We start from the raw sequence: 22,948 nt of genomic DNA on the forward strand, positions 1-22,948 counted from the left end.
ATAAGCTCATCGAAGGGCAGAGACACCCAAGAGGTGGAGGGCTGAGACCCGAAAGCCTTTAGGAGAACCAGCTAGTCTTCAGTAGGGTTAGTGGACTGCCAGTCACCCCACTTCCTAAGGATTTCTAGTATCTCAGCAAATGAGATATCCTCAGAGTGGGACCGTGGGGACCCTTCTGATTCATCCAAGTCAGTATCAGATGTTAAGGACTCCTGTGGGGAGTCTAGATGTTTCCTCTTACAAACTTTCTTCCTGGGAACCTCATCAGTGAGAGCTTCTGGTGAGGTCTCGGAAGAGCATGGGCCACCCAATAGAGCTTCCTGAGGCTCTGGGTTTCTACGCTTGGCAAGGATCTGTGAAGCAGAAGCAGACACAGGTGCTTTAGGGGAGGAAGAAGCCAGACCTGAGGATGAAGATGTCTTAGGAGACATAACTCTCCTCATGGCTTCGAAGTCACCTCTGCTCCAATGCGAAGGGACTGACAGAGCCAAGGAAACCGTCCATACCCCCGGCACCGGGGCAGTGGGCTCTGAGCCAGAGGTAGGAGCCGAGCTCATCTGAGCCGAAGCCCAGAGAGGCAGAGTTGGAACCGAAAAGTCGGTCCAACTATCCTCCCCGGACCCGACCAGAGAGGGTCGGCTCCTAGACTCCTCGATCGGCACTGAGGATGTCAGAGTAAATGGAGCTGAAGACAATGGACCAGGCATCGGCTCCAAAGGCTCCATGATCAACCAGTCCGACTCCTCTGGCTCTGAAGGACCGGTATGGCTCGGAGGAGGAACAGTGGTAGCTGGCAAAAGGGTCTTTGGCTCCAAAGCCACTTGGGTCGGAGCCGATAAAAATTTTGCAAAGGCCAGTGCCTGTAAAAGCTTCTGTACCACACTTTCCACATCCAAATGGGAAAGGCTAATGGAAGACTGAGATGAATGGATCGAAGGTGGTACCGACTGTAACAATGGAGATTTTGGTATTTCGGATACTGGTTCCAAGACAGGGGACCGGCTCCGAAAAGACAGGACAGTCAGCTCTGAGACCTGTGGAGCTGATGTTGAAGACTTTTTTGATTCACTGGAAGTCTTGGAAGAATTTGAGGACTTACTGGTCACTCAAAGCCTCCTGGAAAGAAGGTTTCAATAAACCCCTATCAATAAGTTTCCTCTTTCTCCCCTGGAGAACCCTAGAAGAAAAGGAATGGCATATGGAGCAGGTTTCTTGCAAATGTAATGCTCCTAAACAATAAACGCAGTTGACATGACTGTCAGTGACAGACATTTTCTGCCCACATTTAGGGCATTTTTAAACCCTGACTTAAGGTGTTTGTCCTTATCATCAGCCATTGACAAAAAATTAGACATGCCCAACAACAATAAAATATAACAATAAGCCTTTCTAAAAATACAGGCTAAATATAAATGACACAAGCCCTTCAAACTATGGCTAACAGGTCACACACAGACACTATTTATCTAAGCAGATAATATCAAGTTGTGACAGAAAGTCACATCTAAATACAAACAACAAAGCTATATACCAATAAACTTAGCTCTAATAAATTTAAAGCTGTGACAGAAAGGTCACTATCTAAGCACACACTCCTAAATATTAACTATTTCTAAGAAAAAATGTGACATCAAGTCACTAAACAGTTTTTAAACACTAGAATTTAACTAGGCCTAAGAAAAAACGAGTCCAAATATTCAACTATGAAAAAGGCACACCAGAGGAAGGGAAACTACAGAGAAAGCTAGAAGAGCTTAACTAACTAACTAACAACTACTTTTTAAGAAGAAAATATCAAAAGTATTAGAAAAATATAAAATAGTAAGGTTTTTATTGGCCTAAGCTAGCGAGAACCTGCGATCTGTTGCAGCAGCAAACTAGATCTGGGGTAACTCTAGGTACATCAAGGGATAGGGACTTGGCCTCGAGCTATTTGAAGACCTCGAGCTTTGTAGTAGGCCGACACGGAGCAGAGGATCGGCTCCGAACCCATCTGTAAGAATGAACGGCGAGATAGAACAACTTCACATTGTGTCATTTAATAAAGCAGTTTCATTTGCATTTAGCCTTAATTGCCACAAGAAATCTCGATACTCCAATGATTGTTCCCAGGGACCACCTCTGGGACTCTGTATAACCTGTTCCAACACAAAGTAAAAAATATTTATTGTTGTTATAAACTGCCTTATGTCTAAACAGAGCATTGGAATCTCTTCTAGCATTAACATCGTAATTATGCTCTTGTATTCTCTTTCCAAATTTGCGTTCAGTATTTCCTATGTAAAAGCTAAATCAATAGCCACAGAATGCAAAACAGACAACCTCCTTAACATTGTAATCAAAATGTGAATTAAATTTAATCCTATACTTAACACTTTTTACAATAAATTCCTATCCTTCAAAAATATAACTACGCTGCATGCAGGCTCCACATTTAGTGGTGCCAACTTTATGTGGAATGCTACTCCTTATAACATGATTCCTTTTTAAGTCTGTCTTAATATTGAGACTTCTAGAAAAAGTAAACCGGGGTTCATTACCTAGTCTGTCACTTAAAAACTTTCCATGCAGTACAATGTTCCAATGTTTATAAAAAGCATCACCATTTGACTTTCGTTGTCATATTTAATAAAGCTATTTTCATACCTTGTTTTGTCACTCATAGTGTCGTAAAAAGTGTGGTCATACTGTAATCCAGTCCCTAAAATTGGTTTATATTTTTCTTTTCTTCCTGCTAAAATTTCATCCTTAGTATGCATAAGCATATCCATTGAAGAGCCCCTAGCTGTGAACATATCTAGCAAAACTTCCAGCTCCTTAACAAAAGTGCTATCATCAGGTGTGATTCTGGACAGTCTAACCACTTTTCCCTTGATCAAGCTTTTTTCTGCTTATAAGGATGCCAACTTAAAATAAAAAAAAATTAAAATTAAAATAAAAAATACAACTTTGGAAATGGAGATAACTATGTGAAAATGTAGGTTTTCTATATATATATGGTAGACTGAAATTTACCTAAACTAAAATATTTGATTAAAGAAATATCCAAATAATGAATAACGGAGTCTGAAAAATAATGACTAAATCTCAAAAAAAAAACCTGTGGTAGAATTAGTGCAAGAAATGATTTCAACCAAATGTTCTACGTCTTCTTTCCAAATAATAAAAATATAATCAACATAGCGAAAATTTGTTACAATGTACTGAAAAAAATGTGAATGAAAAACAAATTGCTGCTCACTGTGACACACAATTGCTTCAGCACATGAAGGGGTGCTAGCCGCACCCAATGCCACTGCACTGATTTGCTTAAAATATTCTCCCTCAAAAAAGATGAAATTATTCATCACAATAATCTCCATAAAGGAGGTGATGACATTAATCTCCCTATTGCATGAACTCTGACAACCACAGAGTACCTCATTAAACAATATTAGGCTTAATTTGTGTAGAATACAAGAAAAAAAAGATCCATGACATCAACAGCCACTAAATACCAGCCAGGATGGAAATACTCTGGTTTTAATTGCCCCAAGAAGTCCCATGAGTCTCTAAGGATATATGAATATTTTGACTTAAACTGTTTAGCTGTCTTGCCCACATAAAGGGCTAAAGAATGGGTTTTGAGCCATTACCCGTCACTCTGGGCTGAAAGTGAGGATCAGGAATATCTTGTGGACTTCGGGAATACCAAACAGGCTAGGAACAATGGGGTACTTTACAAACACAAATCTGTGCGATTTGTGGTCTATAACACCCTGAACAATTAAATCCTCCAAAAAAAATAAATCAGTTTTCTTATGTGCTATGTTAATTTCATTTTTTGAAATTCTACACTATTGTTCTTCATTGTTAAGCACTAAAAACATTCTGCGAGAGTAATCAACAGCATTTATAAGCACGATACCCCCACATTTGTCAGATTTCATAATCCTAAGGTTATTGTTACTGCTAAGTTAAGTAACACTGACTCATCCTTAGACATATTATATGACCAAAACCTCTGGGGTCGTGAAAATGTCCGTCTTGCATCTTGCTTACAAATTTTCTCAAATAGTGACAACATAGGATGGAGGGGAGGATTAAATGTACTTCTTTGAACTACATTTTGAGGTGAATTAGACTTAGTACTTAATCCCATGTTACTGAGAGTGTAAAACAAAGTTAAATTTAATTTTCTAATGTAAAGCTTAAAATTAAAATAAGCTCACCTATGTTTATGTTTGTTTTTGGTAAAAAGGTGACTCCTTTGATAAATAACTCAAAATATATACGGTCAAGGAGTAAATCACTATAATTAAAAATGCTGAACCCCTTACAAACAGATACTACCGTAGTGCCATATGCATTGCTGGTCCGTCCCGATAGCATATGAACTCTCCAAGAGACAATCCAGGGACGTAGAACCTTCAAGAAATGATAAATATCGGGAAGAGGCTAGGGGGACTATATCTAATTCCATCTCCTCCTTCTCCCCCTCCTCTTTCCTCTTTTCCATGACATGGGTTCTGTAATGTTCAAATTCTGCTGATAAGAATTTTTCCATTGTGCTAGCTTCGCTGATCTGCACACTCCAAGAGGGTGTGGAGTTTCTAAAAAAAACATCATCTTCATTAATATTATCATATTTCTGTCCTGCAGGTGCATTAATAATGGGTTCACCACGTGTTTTGACAATGGATAAGCTAGCTTGTTTTTATATTCATGTTTATCTCTACAAACTTTTTTTTGCTTTCTCTCCAAATTACCACTAATAGATTTGTCAATTCTTTTAAAAATCTCATGAAAGCATGCACTATTAGGTTCAAACAATATATCATTGTGTAAAAAGTTATTAAGCTTGTCCAGTTCTCCCATCAGTTATTGCACTTGTTTATCATTGTCCTCAGTTAAAAGTCTTATGACTCTAAACCCGCATTCATCAAAGATTTTAATTAGTTCACAATAAAATTCACAGCCCACTCGAACACTGTTAGGAAATTTACTCAACCTCAAACCTTTCCATAAAACCTTAAAGGAAAGACAATATTTGTGGTATACATTACATATTTTTCATTCACATTATTTTCACTACATTGTCACATTTTTACATTTCCTTGATTACATTTTTATTATTTGGAAAGGAGACTTGGAACAGCTGGTTGAATTTTATTTCTTACATTAAATCTACCACTATTTTTTAAGATTTACTCATTATTTTTCAGGCTCCAATATTAATTATTTGGATTTTTTTTTAATAAAACATTTTAGTTTAGGTAAATTTAAATCTGCCATATGCAGAAAACCTACCTTTTTCAAATAGTTATCTCCATTTACAAAGTTGTCAACCTTACAAGCAGAAAAAGAGCTTGGTCAAGAGACAAATGGTCAGACCTGTCTGGAATCCTATCTGACAATTGCAGTTTTATTAAGGAACTGGAGGTTTTGATAGATATATTCACAGCTAGGGGGTATCCAATGGATATGCTTACAAGTATTAAGGATTAAATTTTAGCAGGAAGAAAAGAAAAATACAAGCCAAATTTATGGATCGGATTGCAGAATAACCACATTTTTAATGAACACAAATTTGGAAAGATACTACAAGAGCATTATTAATGCTAGGAGAGATTCCAATGTTCTATTTAGACATAAAGCAGACAAGAAGATGCTCTACTTTTTTGTGTTGGAACACGTTATACAGAGTCCCAGAGGTGGTCCATGGGAACACACAGAGTATCGAGAGCTCTTGTGGCAATTAAGGCTAAATGCAAATGAAACTGCTGGATTAAATTACACATTCTCCTTGCAGTGTGCTTCACAGCTTGGGGCTGCTAAATTATAACCTTTTTACATACTTTTTTAATTTTCAATATTTACACAATAGTTTATTTTATGGACATATGTAGTTGGGATTATGTTATTTGGTATATTTTATGTATGTAATCTTTGAATTAGGGTTTAATTGACTGATTTTGATTTATTAGCAGTTATGTGTTTGTTTTTTTTCACATATTTAAGGAATCTTGTATGTTGAGTTGCTAGTTCTGATGAATTTCCAGGTGGGACAAAAGCACTTAACTGGAAATCCTTTTTATAATAAAGTTTTTATCTGGTTTCTCTTTTGGTCTGCACGCTCATTTACCATTGGGTTAAGTCTGTCAGTTTAATATTTTTATTTAGGCTCCAGAGCATCGCCATATGGCAAGTCTTCAGATTCTTTCTGCTCAAACTGTTTCTCCTTAATCTGGGGATTCACTGATCCATCATCATTCTGTGACATTATCTGTGTTGGATTTTCTACACTAAATCCTTCATTTTACAGGCAATTCATAACTTTTCATTTTGTTTAATGTTTCCCTTACTAATCCTCTTTTTCCCTTTACTTTTCTTAATTTTTTCCTGTATTGTGAACTTTCCCATGTCTGAATGCCTTTGCCTGCATTTCTCGGCAAATAGGTTTGGAGGTGCTTTTTTGCACTATTAGCATTGCTTTGTCCTTTGATAAATATTGTACCATACCAGATTTCTTTTCCTTTCCCATGTCCATACTTCTTCAGATACCTCCCACTCCACTTATTCCTCCTTAATCTGGAGTCATTGTCTCATCATGCTGTGACATTGCTTGTCCTGGATTTTCTATACTAAATCCTTCACTTCACAGATAATATCTGGCATCACTTTCTATGTGTTTATCTTCTGCCTTACTAAGCCTCTTTACTACATCTGGCCTTTGTTTTCTTTCTTTTTGTACTGTGAAACTGTCCACATCCAGGTGCCTTTGTCTGCATGTCTCTTCAAATTTGAAGTACTGTAAATGAACTGTCAAGGCCAGGTTCACTGCTGAGTTTCTTCCTTGATGGCCTCAGATTTTCTTCCTTTATCACTATGAGGCTTAGAGTGGAAACACTATCCTCTAGTCCACAAAAAGCTCTTAAAGGATCAAGGTTTCTGATTATACAACAAATGTGTGAACTTTCCAACAATGAAGGTTAAGAAGACAGCCAAACGACAAAAAATTGTCAAGGGATCCTTAATGGAATGTGTAACCCTAAATCATAGTGCATGAACACTATCAGCAGGCCAAACTGGATCATACGAGCACTAAGCATGACAGCACAATAGGGCTCAAGAAGGATGTTTCCCAGTATCCCACCTACAAGTTGGGTCTCTTTTTATACCAAGAATACCATGCATGTGAACTGCTAAAACAAACCATCTTCTACCCAATGTGCTGTTTTGTAAAATGTTAGCATATTCAAAATAAAATTAATAAATTACCTGAAAATTTAATTCTTCCAAAAATGTGGTATATGTTTCCTGTAAAGGGACTTTGCCTCAATGCTGACTTCAGAGCTGCAATATTAAAAAAAGACATGAAAAATGCTACATCAGAAACTATCCACTTCACATTATGATCTTGAAGAAATAGTGATCTCATCTGATAATCTAGCACAAAAACTGCAATATCATTGTCTTTTTCACTTTAAAATAAGGGAAAGGACACCTCAGACATCTCAAAACTAGCTAAGTCAAGTGTATGTTGAGAATCTTTCATCCTCACAGTCAACAACAAAAAAAGTACTTTAAACTAGACACTGTACTATCAAAATGTAACACTGGTTCTCAGGCTTATGCAAATTGTTTGCTGGGATAGGCTCCCCTGCAACCATGAAAAGGTCAATTAGGTACTGGAAAATGAATGACTAACATTTGAATAACCTTTTAAAAGTGTACGTATAGACATATACATACCTTAACAGCAGATCTCACTGATTAATTATTATTGGGAATACTACATGTTTGTTTGCGTCTTTCAGCTTTTCCCGGTTAGGGGTCGCCACAGCGGAACTCCGGTCCGCTAATGATTGGCAGACTGGGAATACTACATACATCTCTGAAAACTTTTCTTCCATACAGCTAAGCCTGGCACTATGACATTTAAGGATAAAGCCCTGACTACGACCCAGGTGACTTAACAAAACACTGTTTAGTGGCTTTGTTGCTAGATAAGCTAGGTGGGGGATGGTGGGAATTTAGTCACTAGTGGTAGTTCACCCACTCTGGGGAAAATGATAAGTGGTTCAGTAAGCTGACTGCCACTTAAAAGGGGTGGACTGCCAGTGACAGAGATCAATCAGAATCCAGTGTCGGTGGGGCTGCACTCCCAAACTGGTGACAGTAACACTCTCTCAACATATAAAACAAACCAGACTGGAGCCAGAGCAAAGTTGAGCGCTTTCATCCCATTTATTACAGAACTTCCTCAGAACTTCTCTCAGCATATACCTGGGAACATGCATAAGCAAACATGAAAGTAGGAGGCCACTGTGACATGGGTACTCTTGTGAGCCATCGGGTGGGTGGGTGTTAGTGCAAAATTAGAATTGCTCTGGGTGCCCAAGTTATGAGAGCTTCTGGCTTATTCCTGCAATGCCAGGAAAAGGGAAACAGTGGGAGACAATGAGATTATAGTTCAGAAAGTCTGTAGAGGGATCGGGCCACATAAGGCTGATGATCCATGGATGATCACAGCTTAAAGCAGACTTCATGTCTGCATAGATGACAACTTCCTCTAGTCAGCTCTCACCCGAGTCTGTGATCATACTGACATGGATAATGAAGAAGTTAAGACTTATAAGACTCATGGGGGTTGGTAAGTTGAGAGGCAAAATGCGAAAAAAAAATATTTTACACCACTAAAAGCAGAGGGATGCTCAACCTATTAGCATCCAGGTGGTGATAAGGTGTTATCGCATCCTCCTGCAAAAGAGAAGAAGCTTCATAAGGGAGTAGAGCCCAAGGACCAAAGCAGAAAAACTGAAAGGCAAACCCAGAAGTATGTAATAAAATGCAAGCAAGGCTTAGAAAGAATAAAAGCAACACCAAGCTGTTAAAGCATTTCCTGCATTATCTGCTGCTCCAGTAGTACTCCTATACTTTCTTACACTAGAAGGCCTCCAATAGCAAACACTACATGAAGGACAGGGAATAAACAGAAGCTTAAAAGTTCAGCTGAAGAACTTGGGCCAGAATGTTCTAATGAAATGATCTTTCAAAGGAAGATTTACTTCTGGAAGTCATAATGACAGATTAATTATTGAGCAGGTGTGCTCTACCATACCAGTGGTAGACTAACCTCAGTAAACAGTGATTAAATGACACATCTTGCTAGTCTCTGAAAAGGCTCTGCTGAATACTGTCACTGTCTTTACCTTTCATAAATAAAACTGATCAAGATAGTTTAACTATATTCCATGATGGCCCACAGCTGGTGTTGAACATCCTAGGTATGATGGGCACGTTTCCCCTTAATCTAAGTTTCTAAAAAGGACACAGGACTGATAAAATGCATGTACCAGAAATAATAAGCAAAGGTAATGCACTAGTTAATCCAAGCAAATGAAAAAAGGAAAATGATGAAAGAACTACAAGACAAGAAAGGCACTTCAAATGAATGTACAATGAAAGTTAACACACTAAAATATTACAGCAGGAAATGTAGTTATAACCACAGGTGTTAATAGTTTGTTAACTGCGGTTTTCATTTATGCCAGCAAATCACTTTTCAGGGAAACCAGAAGGTTACAGCCACAAGCTGTTATGCCTTATTCTGCGGTCATGGATTTGTTGTCATAGGTTCATAGGTACTTACCAGGCTATACATCTCTGAATATCTTTAGCAGCCTACCCACAGGTTCATAGGTAGGTACTACGCTATCGGCCCTAGGGCCTAAACAAGCCTAGCCAAAAAGGTAACCTGTCTTTCGCGACCCAAGAAAATTATTTTCCTGTGCCCCTGTCGAGCAGAGCCATGGGGTGAATTTCCTATTTACCATCCAGTCATTAAGATTTTTCTTGAAGAGTGCTAATGAGGAGCTTTGTTTGATATAGACAGGTAGTTGGTTCCAGAGTATGGGAAGACTCTGGGACAGGAATCTATCCCTCCAGCATGTTCTGTTTATTGTGGTGGCAAGATTTAGGTCCCTAGAGTGTGTAGCTTGGAGGGATTGGGATTTCTTTAAGTGGAGCATGTCCAACAGCTCTGGGTTTGACGTAGCTTTGTATGTTAGGCAGAGATCGCCTCTGAGTAGACGATATGTGACGGAGTAAAGCTGAAGTTTTTTGAGACGGTCTGCATAGGGCATCTGTTTGAGGATGGTAATCCTCTTTGTGAGGTATTTATATGGCCTTTCCAGTTGTTGTAGATGTCTTGTGAGGTAAATACCAAAAGGGGCGTTGTACTCGGTCACGTGTAGAGGGGAACAATGACCACTTTTTTTTCCTGGATGAGAAACCTTTTGTGATGAGGTGTGCCACGTAGAAGGTTTTCCTGACTACTGTGGCGATGTGATTATCAAAGGAGAGACTACTGTCCACCTGTGTCCCAAGGTCTCTTATCAACACTTTCAGTGTTAAGTAGACTACCACCTATGTGGTAGCTCATGGGTACAGAGTTTTTACCAAAGGGGATGACAATGCACTTTTTGGCATTGAGCTTGAGGCCATGGTTTTGACACCAGGCATCTGGCTCAGTGAGGCCCTTTTGTAGGATGTCCACATCGTTAGGAGTTTCAATTATGGTTCCTAGTTTGCAGTCATCAGCGAACTTTGTTAGCCAAAGACCTTCTGTGTTCGCTTGTACTTCAGAAAAAGTAGATACCAAACAGGAGAGGAACCAGGACCGAACCCTGTGGTATTCCACTTGTCACTGGTCTGAAGTCAAATTTGGAGTCTGCTACTTTCACAGTGTGGGTTCTGTCAGTGAGCCAGTTGGCAACCCATCTTGTGACATAGGGATTTATACATAGTTTAGTGAGTTTATCTATAATTCCAGAGTGGGGGATGGTGTCAAAAGCCTTGGCGAAATCTAGATAGGCTATGTGAACCACCTTACTCTCATTTATGGCTTTGGTGACTGCGTCAAAGAAGTCTATTAGGTTTAGGAAACATGATCTGCCTTTTACAAACCTGAACTGGGTGGGGTCCAGAGTTTGGAGATTACCAATGGCTTTGTTTATAAGTTCCATGATGATACATTCCATGGCCTTGCAGACCTGGCTCGTTAGGGTAATGGGGCGGTAGTTCCCTGGGTCCGTGGTGGCTCCCCCTTTGTGGAGTGGGATAACCGTCGCTGTGCGCCGTTCAGTGGGCACAAAGCCAGAGGTGAGGATATGATTGAACATGGTGCTTAGGTGGGGTGCCAGTTCATTCTGTAGTTCGTGTAGAACGCAGCCTGAGATGTTGTCAGGTCCCATGGATGCTGTGTTCTTGGCTTTGGAGAGTGTGGTTTTTACCTGTGCAGCCGTGATTACAGGAACTTTGCATTCTTCCGGTACACAGATAGACCCTTTAGGGGGTGAGGGGGAGGGGGGTAAAGTTAGCACTGAACCTATCTGCCAGGATGTTGGCAATATCAGTTGGTTCTGTATATTTAGTGCCACTGTGCTGTAACTCAGAGCAGATCTGAGTGTTGCCATTGAGATTTTTGACATAGCTATAGAATGCTTTGTGGTTGTCTTTAGAAACAGTGGCGATTTTGTTTTCATAACTAGCTTTGGAGTATTTTATGAGGGATCTCAGCTTCTTACTCAGGCTGACCAGGGAGCTCCTCCAATCATGGGATTTTACTCTTTTTTGCAGCAGTTTCTTTCTTCTGTTGTAGAGTTTGTTTATGGCAGGGGACCACCAGATTGGCTTCCTTTTTTTGGAGGATAGCATCTGGGTTCTGTTAGGGACAGCACGATCCATGCACTCGTGTAAGTGCCTATAAAGTGCATTTGTGTAGGATTCAGCAGTCATAACCTCTATTGTCCGTCTGCGTGGGTGTCGTGAAGTTTGCCACCTCTGTCTTAAGAAGCATGAAGTTGGCTTTGGAGAATTTTTTTATGGTGGTTTTCCTAATGGTGGGTGGGGGTGGGATGTGGATGTCTAGGGTGATTAGCTTGTGGTCGGATCTGACCAACGGGAAATTGACCTCTGGTGTGGAACACCAGTTGCCAATGTTGGTAATGACCAGGGCTAGGATATTGCTGCCCCTGGTGGGTGTGTGGATAAGTTGATCCAAGGCGCTGGAATTTATGAATTCCAGAAAACGTTGAGCAAAAGAGTTGGTACATGACTAGTTTTCCCAGTTAATGGTGAGGTAGTTGAAATCGCCCATTATTAGGGTGTTAGGTTGTACCCTAATATTTTCCAGTGTATCAAGAAATGAGGAGTGGGAATCCGGGGCATGGTGGGGGATCTGTAGCAAGCCACAGTTTGGATTGTGGTCCTGTCCAGAGTTAGTTGCACTTGGATAATCTCAGATGCATTATGCTGAGCAACTAGCCTATTGGTGTGGATATCCTTAATGAATATGGATATGCCTCCACCTTTAGTGTTTCGGTTCAGGTTAGGTGGCCGAAAGGTGTGGTATGAATTATAACCTGGTAATGCAGGGTGCTCTCTGGAGCCTTGAACCAGGTCTCTGTCACTGTACAGATGTCGATGTTCTCCATTTTAAGGAGTGCCTTGAGTGAGCGCATTTTGAGGTTTAGACTTCTAGCATTGAGTAGCATTACCCTCAGATTTTGCTTGCTTGTACCTGTTACGGTAGAGAATTTGTCATTTGAGCCTTCCCTAAAAAAGGCACTATAGGGGTGGCAAGACCTTAGCCAGTATCCGGAATCCCAAGGGTGACAGGTGCAGGCCATCTCTGGCAAAGCATAGTGGTCTGTCGATCATGTCATCTCAGGCAGACAGATACTGGATCCCCTTAGAATGACACCAGAGGCTTAGCCAATTGAACTCAATCATTTTGTCCTTGTACTGTGGTATCATTCTGAGTGATGGCAGGATGCTACTCAGGGCTAGGGTCATACCTGCCTGGGCTACAAGATCGGAGTGCTCCTCCAAGTCTCTCTTCATGTAGTCCAGGGAGGTACATCTCAGGTAATTCACACCAACATGGACAATGACAGAGTCATATTTGGACTTGTTGTGGAGTGACCTGAGTGCATGCATTATGTGGCGGATCCTGGCACCTGACAGTAATTTTCTCCTTGTTTAGCCTGGTGAGTAGAACTTCAGTGTGCGTGACTACAGAGTCACTTATGACTAGAGTGTTAGGTACATTGTTATGCCTTATGGGCTGTGGTTGAATGGCACACTGAGTTTGTGGGCTATGTGTCATTTGGGTTGTGTTGGGGGGTAGAGGTTGCTTGCGTTTCTGCTTTGGAGGTCTCTGTTGTTTGGGCAGATTTTTAGTGAGAGCTTCCATGAATGTAGGTGTGTGTTTTGGTGGTGTAGGTTTTGAGGCACTATATGATGAGTGTGGTGTGGTGCAAGTGTTTACCCTCTCCTCTTGACTGTCTAGTCCAGTCTTGGGTGAAGAGAACTTTGCTTCCAGTTTGGCTATATAAGCGCATCTCTCACAGGCTGTAGTGTTGGGTGGTAGGAGGAGAGGGTTGTCTGTGTACATGAGGCAATTGCTGCATTGCCCCAAGATGCCCAGATTCATCAGGTAGACAGGAGAAAACACCGGGAGTTGACCCACAGACATGCCTGGATAGGTGCTTTATTTATTAAGTACTAAAAACGGTTTTCCTCTAGACAAGTGAGGAAAGTTGAGTGCTGTAGTAATTTGTAGCTTATTTAGTGCTTACGAGTTCTGAAGTGCTGAGCTCAAAGAAACAGAATTGAGTTCTAAATCTAAAAAACTGGCTAGTTCTAAGGGAAAATTTGAATAGCAGACTTTATGGCGCCAGGAAAAGTTTAACCCTAGCTAAGTGACGATGCATAAAGTGTATTTTTTTTAATATAGCAGTAGCAAATGAGCAAACTGATTTAAACAAATTAACCAATAAAAAGCTAAAAACTGAGCCCTGTTCCAGCAGTCTTCGATCAGACAAGTTCTAACTGCACACTCCTGCTACTAGGGTGTAGAGGAACCTTCTCCAAAAAAAGATGGCCTGGATTAGTGCTCACATTATACAAACAAAGCTAGATTCAGCAGGTCTGAATCTAGTCTATGCTACAGCAAACACGGTGTACCAATTTCAGAAAAAAACAGTTCAAATAATCAGACACAATAAGCCTTTAACCAGAAACTCCCAGTTCATAAGGGCAGAATCTACCCTCTCCTCCCACAAGAGTGCAGACTACACCTTCTTAATGTAAAATAACTGGCCCTAAGCCCAAGTGCTTAAACCAGAACTAATACACTTTTAGAATAACAGACACTAAAAGCCTTCAATCAGCAACTCCCACCTTAGAAGGATGTGAGCTACCTGTTCTGCCACAACAGTACAGACCACAAACCTTCTTAATGTAAAACAACTGGTCTGAAGCCAAAGTGCTTAAACCAAAAGCTTAGAAAAACCGTTACAATTTAATCAGGCTATTACCAAGCAGTAATAAATGCAGCAAAATAAATACAATTGAGTAATTTTAAGAAGAGGCAAAAGCAAAATAAGGTAATAAAGTAGGAAGAAAGACAAATACAGTAAAAGCAGATGAATAAAGTGCATTTTTTTCTTCTTTTTTCTTTTTCTTCTCAAATGACCATTGAATAGCAATACTCTCACCACTGGCTAAAATTATTGAAAAATGTGTATATTATCAACTCACTGACTACTCAGAAACCAATAAATTGCTCAACAACACCAAACATTGCTTTAGACCCAAGCACAGTACGACAACTGTTCTAGTAAGTTTTACCAACACCATCAATGGGCTCAGAAACAAATGTCACTATGTACCCTCCATCTTTCTCGACATGTCTAAAGCTTTTGAAAAGAGTATCTCACCCTAAACTACTCAAATAACTGTCATCCCTAAACCTCTCTCTTCCAGCTCTCTCTTGGTTTCATAACTACTTAACTGATTGTCAGCAAGCAGTTAAGTGGCAAAATTAACTCTCTACCTTACTACCAGTTTCAGATGGAGTACCACAGGGCTCAATCCTTGGTCTTCTACTTTTCAATATATTCACAAAGTGGTGACAGCCACACCTTTAGCCACCACTGTACAATATGCTTTTACTGTCTGCAATCTCACTCAGCTGCTGTGCGCTCCTGACCCAGACCCTACTATCTAATTTCTTTCCATCCTCTAGTCTGCACTAAGGAACCTACTTGGCCACTAAGGATACCCTCAACATTTCAAGCCGTGTCCAGTTGGATCCACTCACTCTGCTGTCCCAATACCTTACTACTGCCAGTCCAGTATTTTACAAACTTTCCATCCTCTACTCTGCACTAAGGAACCTACTTGGCCACTAAGGATACCCTCAACATTTCAAGCCGTGTCCAGTTGGATCCACTCACTCTGCTGTCCCAATACCTTACTACTGCCAATCCAGTATTTTACAAACTTTCCATCCTCTACTCTGCACTAAGGAACCTACTTGGCCACTAAAGATACCCTCAACATTTCAAGCCGTGTCCAGTTGGATCCACTCACTCTGCTGTCCCAATACCTTACTACTGCCAGTCCAGTATTTTACAAACTTTCCATCCTCTACTCTGCACTAAGGAACCTACTTGGCCACTAAGGATACCCTCAACATTTCAAGCCGTGTCCAGTTGGATCCACTCACTCTGCTGTCCCAATACCTTACTACTGCCAATCCAGTATTTTACAAACTTTCCATCCTCTACTCTGCACTAAGGAACCTACTTGGCCACTAAGGATACCCTCAACATTTCAAGCCATGTCCAGTTGGATCCACTCACTCTGCTGTCCCAATACCTTACTACTGCCAGTCCAGTATTTTACAAACTTTCCATCCTCTACTCTGCACTAAGGAACCTACTTGGCCACTAAAGATACCCTCAACATTTCAAGCCGTGTCCAGTTGGATCCACTCACTCTGCTGTCCCAATACCTTACTACTGCCAGTCCAGTATTTTACAAACTTTCCATCCTCTACTCTGCACTAAGGAACCTACTTGGCCACTAAGGATACCCTCAACATTTCAAGCCGTGTCCAGTTGGATCCACTCACTCTGCTGTCCCAATACCTTACTACTGCCAGTCCAGTATTTTACAAACTTTCCATCTTCTACTCTGCACTAAGGAACCTACTTGGCCACTAAGGATACCCTCAACATTTCAAGCCGTGTCCAGTTGGATCCACTCACTCTGCTGTCCCAATACCTTACTACTGCCAGTCCAGTATTTTACAAACTTTCCATCCTCTACTCTGCACTAAGGAACCTACTTGGCCACTAAGGATACCCTCAACATTTCAAGCCGTGTCCAGTTGGATCCACTCACTCTGCTGTCCCAATACCTTACTACTGCCAATCCAGTATTTTACAAACTTTCCATCCTCTACTCTGCACTAAGGAACCTACTTGGCCAATAAGGATACCCTCAACATTTCAAGCCGTGTCCAGTTGGATCCACTCACTCTGCTGTCCTAATACCTTACTACTGCCAGTCCAGTATTTTACAAACTTTCCATCCTCTACTCTGCACTAAGGAACCTACTTGGCCACTAAAGATACCCTCAACATTTCAAGCCGTGTCCAGTTGGATCCACTCACTCTGCTGTCCCAATACCTTACTACTGCCAGTCCAGTATTTTACAAACTTTCCATCCTCTACTCTGCACTAAGGAACCTACTTGGCCACTAAGGATACTCTCAACATTTCAAGCTGTGTCCAGTTGGATCCACTCACTCTGCTGTCCCAATACCTTACTACTGCCAGTCCAGTATTTTACAAACTTTCCATCCTCTACTCTGCACTAAGGAACCTACTTGGCCACTAAGGATACCCTCAACATTTCAAGCCGTGTCCATTTGAATCCACTCACTCTGCTGTCCCAATACCTTACTACTGCCAGTCCAGTATTTTACAAAGTACGTCCTATTACATGAACTTTGCTGATAATTACTCACAGCTGCATTTTGCAATTGTATTGTATTATTTTGGCCCCTGAGTCAGGAACACTAGCAGCCAGAGTCCTCTCCAAGTCCTATATTGTCTCTCTTTCCTTCCCCTCTGCTTACCTTAGCCTTCCCTTCAAGTAATTTCCGCCCTCTGTCACCTGTTGTACTTCAACCCTGAACACTAGGTAGCATTCTTACCAAGACTTTACCCTCATCCCCTTTACTTGTACTATTCCACCTCTATACACTATTCTTTTCACCTTCGCCTCCCTTGCCCTCTTGTATAATCACTCCTTATATCTCTCCTTCACTGCCCCTAACCTCTTCTCCTATCTCCATCTACTCTTAGCAGACTAGTATGCTATTTTGCTTCCTCTCTCTTTCCTTTGGTCTCTAGCTATACCTGCCCCGCTTAAAGCCACTCACCTGCTTTATCTTCTCTGTCTGGGCTGCTCCGATCACTGATTGTCTCCTTCACTACTTGCTGCCCTGCTAACTTTTACTGACTGTATTAACAAGAATCGAAACAACAACTCTCTCTCATCTGCTCTATTTATCGACCTATCTAAAGCCTTTGACATGGTTAATCATAACCCACTTATCAATACACTAAAAGCACAACATCTTGACCAACAAGCAATCCTTTGGTTTAAATCCTATCTTGAAAACAGAAAGCAGGCAGTACTCTGGGACAATAAACTATCCACACCCCTCCCAGTGGACACTGGTGTACCCCAAGGCTCTATCCTAGGACCTCTTCTTTTTTCCATTTTCATTAATGATCTCCATACTGCTTTTCCACAAACTTCCTGTATACAATATGCTGATGACTCTACACTTATCTGTACTGCCAAATCTTCCTCCTCCCGCCAGACCCTTACCCAAACTGTATTTAATAAAGTAGAAATATGGTTTACCCAACGCTGCCTCCTCCTTAACCCCCAAAAAACAAAACTTTTACTATTTACTCCCACCCGAAAATCACCACAAATCCACTTTACCATTATCTCTAACAATGGTACTTGTATTTCCCCAGACTCTACTGCTCGTCTCCTCGGAATAACTATTGGCCATAACCTCACCTTCGATGACCATGTTAACAATACTATAAAAACCATCAATAAAAAACTAGGCTCTCTGTACAGAATTAAACCCTTTCTTACCCCATTAGCTAGGAAATCTATTGCCCAGACTCAGCTTACATCTACCCTGTTCTATGCATCTGCCATATATACCAATCTATCTAAACATAATCTTTCCAAGCTGGAAATGAGCTATAATAACATCACTAGATTTGCCACTGGCTCCCCTTATAGAACCCACCACTGTTGCAACCTGCAACAACTCAGTTGGTTAGAACTACAGAACCAACTACAATATAATCAACTTCTGATTGCTCAAAAAATTCTCCACCACCCTACTAACACCCCTATCCTTTCTTATCTGATCTCCCCATACAAAAATCTTTCAACACTACACTCAGCTAACAAGTTACACATTGCCAACAATATATCAAATAACAAAGCAGGAGCTTCACTCTTTTCCAATGTGGTTGGTAGAATCTGGAACAAGCTTCCTGACACACTCACTTCTCTCTCCTCTACACAACTCTTTAAGAAACACCTCAGATATTACCTAAAAGGACAATGGCTTTGTCCCTGCTCTAAGCCTGATTAAAACATACTTTTACTTTTTCGCCCCCCTCCTCTCATGCTTTTTAACAAACCCCACCCCTGTGAGTCACTGACTTTTGACTACCAACCCCTTTTTTACCAGCTCTTTGTCCTGCCTTGTCTCTACTTTATTATTTTCTTTTTCTTTTTTCTTTTCTTTCCCTTACTTTGTGATTTTGGATTCAAGTTTCTTGTCTCTCAAATGAATGTTGATGCTTAATTATGTTAACTATTGCATGATTGTATTTGCAACCCCTCTGTAGAATTAAAATATGATTATGCTATATCTACTCTAATGTCTCTGTACAGTGTTCACAATACTAACGTCTGTACTTGTTATGCTGTATAATTGTAGATAGTCTTTTTTTTGCTAAGTTTTTAATACCTTAATGAATTTGTACATGGAGCTTTTCTCCCCGGGCCTCTGCTGAAAATGGATATGTATCCAGCTAGACTAGCCCGGTCAACAAAAATAAATAAATAAATAAATATGCTGATGACAATACTCTTATTTGCTCATCCCTACCAAAGCTACTAGAACAAACCCAAACATCTCTCACAGACTTTGAAAACTATATTTTAGACTATATACTCATACTTATTCCTAAAAAAACAAAACTAATGCTATTCTCTAACACCAACAGACTACACTTTCTTACCTCTTTTACCATTTACTCCTCTAACAAAACCAAAATCGAACCTGTAGAACACACCAATATCCTTGTAACAATAGTTATAGGCCTAATATTTGATAAACACAAAGCACTATCCATCAAAAACATCTATAGAAAGCTAGGGTCACTATATAGATCCAGGCCATACCTTACATACAACACTAGACTTTCCACAGCCAGGACCCATCTCCTCTCCTCTCTCCTTTATACCCTCCCTATTTTCAGCAACCTCCAAAAATCTGATATAAACAAATCAGTCATGTTATAATAAAATAGCAAATTAGTGTACAGGCCATCCATACAGATCTCATCATTGCTCTGCCCTACATGAACCTAAACTGGATCGAACTACAAAACCTAATATCCCTGAACCAACTCACTACTGCCCACCTCATTCTCCACAAACCAAACAACTGCCCTGCACTCGAGAATCTATTTTAGGAACACTCTAATTCTAAAATATTAAGATTTTATGACAAACTCTTCCTAAAGGTAATAAAAGCTAACAACAGCTCTGGGGACTCTATCTTTGCTAATCAGTTATCCAAAAAAATGGAATTCAATTCCACAACACATTTGTAACACCTCTAATACTTACAAATTCAAATTGCATCTTAAGGAACATCTAAGAAACACTCGGTTATGTTCCTGCATTACACCAGGCTGAGCCTTCTATACTTGTCCTCTCTGCTCTTTCTTATTCCACTCCAAAACCTATCTCACCTTTCCTTCACTTCTTATTCATTTTTTTCTTTCTCCATCCCTCTTAATGTATCCAGTACTTTTACTCTTCCTGTTTCTACGGTCTACTTACCTCTCTCTCTCGTACTAGTTCAGTAATTTGTTCTTACCTACTTCTGTAGTACTACAAAATCAGATCATTTAATGAAATATGTTTCTTCTTAGAAAAGAAACAGGGATATATTCTCAATGGCTAATATTTGAACTGAACTAAGTCTCTAATTTTTTTATGTTAACATGCTGAGCCATATTTGGCCACACTTCATAAAGTTTCTTTATAAACATTCATAAACTGGTCCCATTTTCCCTAAATATTGCTTAGTTCTCTAATATCTCTTAATATTTCTGTATTATCACTTAACTAGCTTTGTAACTGCTACTAGGTTAGTTTTCTCTATTGTTAGTTAAGATCTACTTGTTGTTTTGCACTACTGCTATATGTCTTATATTGTATTATTATATGTTATGTAGTGGAGCTTTTCTCCCTGGGCCTCTGCTGAAAATGGGCTTTTTTGCTCAGTTGGACTTTCCTGGTAAATATATGCAAAATAAATAAATAATAAATAAACTAGATCAATAAGTTCATCTGCTGGGTGGGGGGGGGGGGGGTCACCAAAGACATAGATGGGCCAGCCCCAAAAGCCTCCAAGAACTCTGGCTCCTCAAAAGAAGGAGCTAGGGAAGACCAGCCACCCTTCTGTTTGAGGATTTTTAGGATGTCCCCAAAGGAGACGTTATCAGGTGGTGAACAGAGGGATCCTTCTCCCTCATCAATGCTGGTGCCTTCCATGAGAGACTTCATAGGGAACTCTATATGCCTTTTGTTGCATGCTTTCATCCGCAGTACCTCTTCCAACGGGTGTTCAAGGGAGGTGTTGGAAGATGGGGGGAATCCTTCTGGAGAATTTGTGGAGGCTTCCTGGAGTTGGCTGACCTTGAGGAGGAGAAATGATGGGCTCAGAAGTCAGACTTGATGCAAAGAGAAGACACTTTCTTCTACCTGGAAGTCAGATGGACCCAGGGACACCTCTACTTCCTCTTTGGAGCCGAGGCAGCCAAGGATGAGATGTCGGGGCCAACCCTGGATCCTACTCCTCCAGATAGAATTGGACCTGAACACTCAAAAACCAAGGCACCCAGGGGAAGGGATGGATTTGATCAAGTAGGAGCCGAACCCAACCTCTCACACCTGACACTGACTTCTTGGATCCAAGACCCGCTCTGATCTGATGGCATCGGAGCAGGGCTGGTCAGGGAAACTATCGGAGTCGAGGAATGGAGCTTCATCACATCCAATGCCAACTCTCTCGGGGATCTTGGATCCTGAGACTCTGAAACCACAGGTCTGATCGGAGAAGGAGAGCATATTGGTTGGGCAAGTGCACCCAAGAATCCAAGAGTTGGCAGGATTCCCATTTGGATCTGAGCTCTGAGAAATATCCGCTTCATCTTATCCATATCTGAATCTGTCAAGCTCCTACAGGCTCTGGATGAAGCTGAGAAAGCAGGCCTAGAATGTTTTTTTTGGGGTTTGAAACAGCTGGGATGGTAGAGCCAGAAAAACTGGTTTTATTATAAACTGTGGTGATCAGATCCTAGGTGTTAGATCTGATGGTCTGGGATCTGAATAGAAGAAAGAAAGTACGGAAGAACTGGAGATAGACTGTCAGATCTGATGAAGCCTGTGAATCCAAGATAGGCGCCATGGTCTTGAGATCTGAAGTGGTCGGATCCAAAGTTTTTCTGTGTTTCTCAGGAGGCTCCACAAGGCACTCAGGATAATTCTGGAGGGCTCTTTTCTTAGAATCTGTGGAGCCTTGAGAAGTTTTTGAGGGAGGTTGAGCCCCAGAAGTAGAAATAGCTGGAAGCAAGCCTGAGAATAAGTTTGCTGTGCTGCTCAGAAGGAGCCCTGTGATAAAATGTGGCACACATCTCACAGGTGGTTTTGAGATGCTCAGGCCCCAGGCAGTAGATGCACTTCCTGTGGGCATCAAAAGTGAGGATCTTATGCCCACAGGAAGTGCACTTCTTAAAATTGGTGAGTTTCTCCTTTTTAGACATTACCAAAAAACAGCAATGAGATCAGACTGTGCTATCAAAATAGAAACTCTAGATGAAAAGAAGTTTCAAACTAAGCTACATTAGAATAGAAAAAAATTAAACAGGTTTCATTAATTTTAAACACACAAAAATCATTTTTTTCAATATATAGCTATATATATATATATATATATATATATATATATATATATATATATATTTATATTTACACACACACACACACACACACACACACACACACACACACACACACACACACACATGTAAAATGGAAAAGGAGTACCAAGACAAACCCTAACTCTAGCAATAAACTAGTTAAAAGGAGGGAGGAGAAGAATTAGGAACAGTAACTGTAATACCAACAAGATAAATGACTAATTCTTTCAACAAGAAAAATATTGAAAAAGTTTACTCTCGCACTTGAGACTTTTAGATCCATCTTGACAAGATGGTGGCAAACGAGATCTGAGGAGATGGGGATGGAGTCAATGGCATAGGGAGGAGCTCGAGCTTTGGATCCAAAGTCTAGTAAATGAGGTAAAATTGGATCCAAGGATCAAATCCTAAACCCATTCATAAGGGAGAATGAAAAAGACAATATTAGATCTAAATTATTTAAAGAAAGATTTTCCTCACAAGAAGAAACTGCAGACTAAACATTCCTCACACTTTCATAATTAGTCAGAACAAATGTTAACATATGTGCCTGACGATTCAAAATTCTGAAAATGAAAGTTGCAGAAGCATATACTTTTTTCCTCGCACATCGATAATCTTCTCATCCTTACCAGTAAAATTAGGATTGGAATTAAACAAATGTTATCTACTCACCATAACTATGCATCTGTGTTGTCTGTTTTCATCCTTCCTCTACCGATGAGTCACTGATCAGATCACGGATCCAACTCAGACCACTTCTAAAAACTTGGATCTGTAGTTC

At 40.4% G+C, this 22,948-nt stretch overlaps 1 protein-coding gene across 1 annotated transcript in view; it reads right to left on the reverse strand.

The window, feature by feature from the left end:
• The window catches only part of DNAAF9 (dynein axonemal assembly factor 9), a 2,711,795-nt gene that overhangs the window by 358,404 nt on the left and 2,330,443 nt on the right, over positions 1 to 22,948 (reverse strand). Inside the window, exon 33 of the mRNA XM_044064082.1 lies at positions 7,261 to 7,335. Within this exon, the coding sequence (XP_043920017.1) occupies positions 7,261 to 7,335 (75 nt within the window). The remainder of the gene's footprint in view (positions 1 to 7,260; positions 7,336 to 22,948) is intronic.

The sequence above is a fragment of the Protopterus annectens genome, chromosome 2.part2, assembly GCF_019279795.1.
Source record: "Protopterus annectens isolate FY-2018-M chromosome 2.part2, PAN1.0, whole genome shotgun sequence".
Classification (NCBI taxonomy): Eukaryota; Metazoa; Chordata; order Ceratodontiformes; family Protopteridae; genus Protopterus; species Protopterus annectens.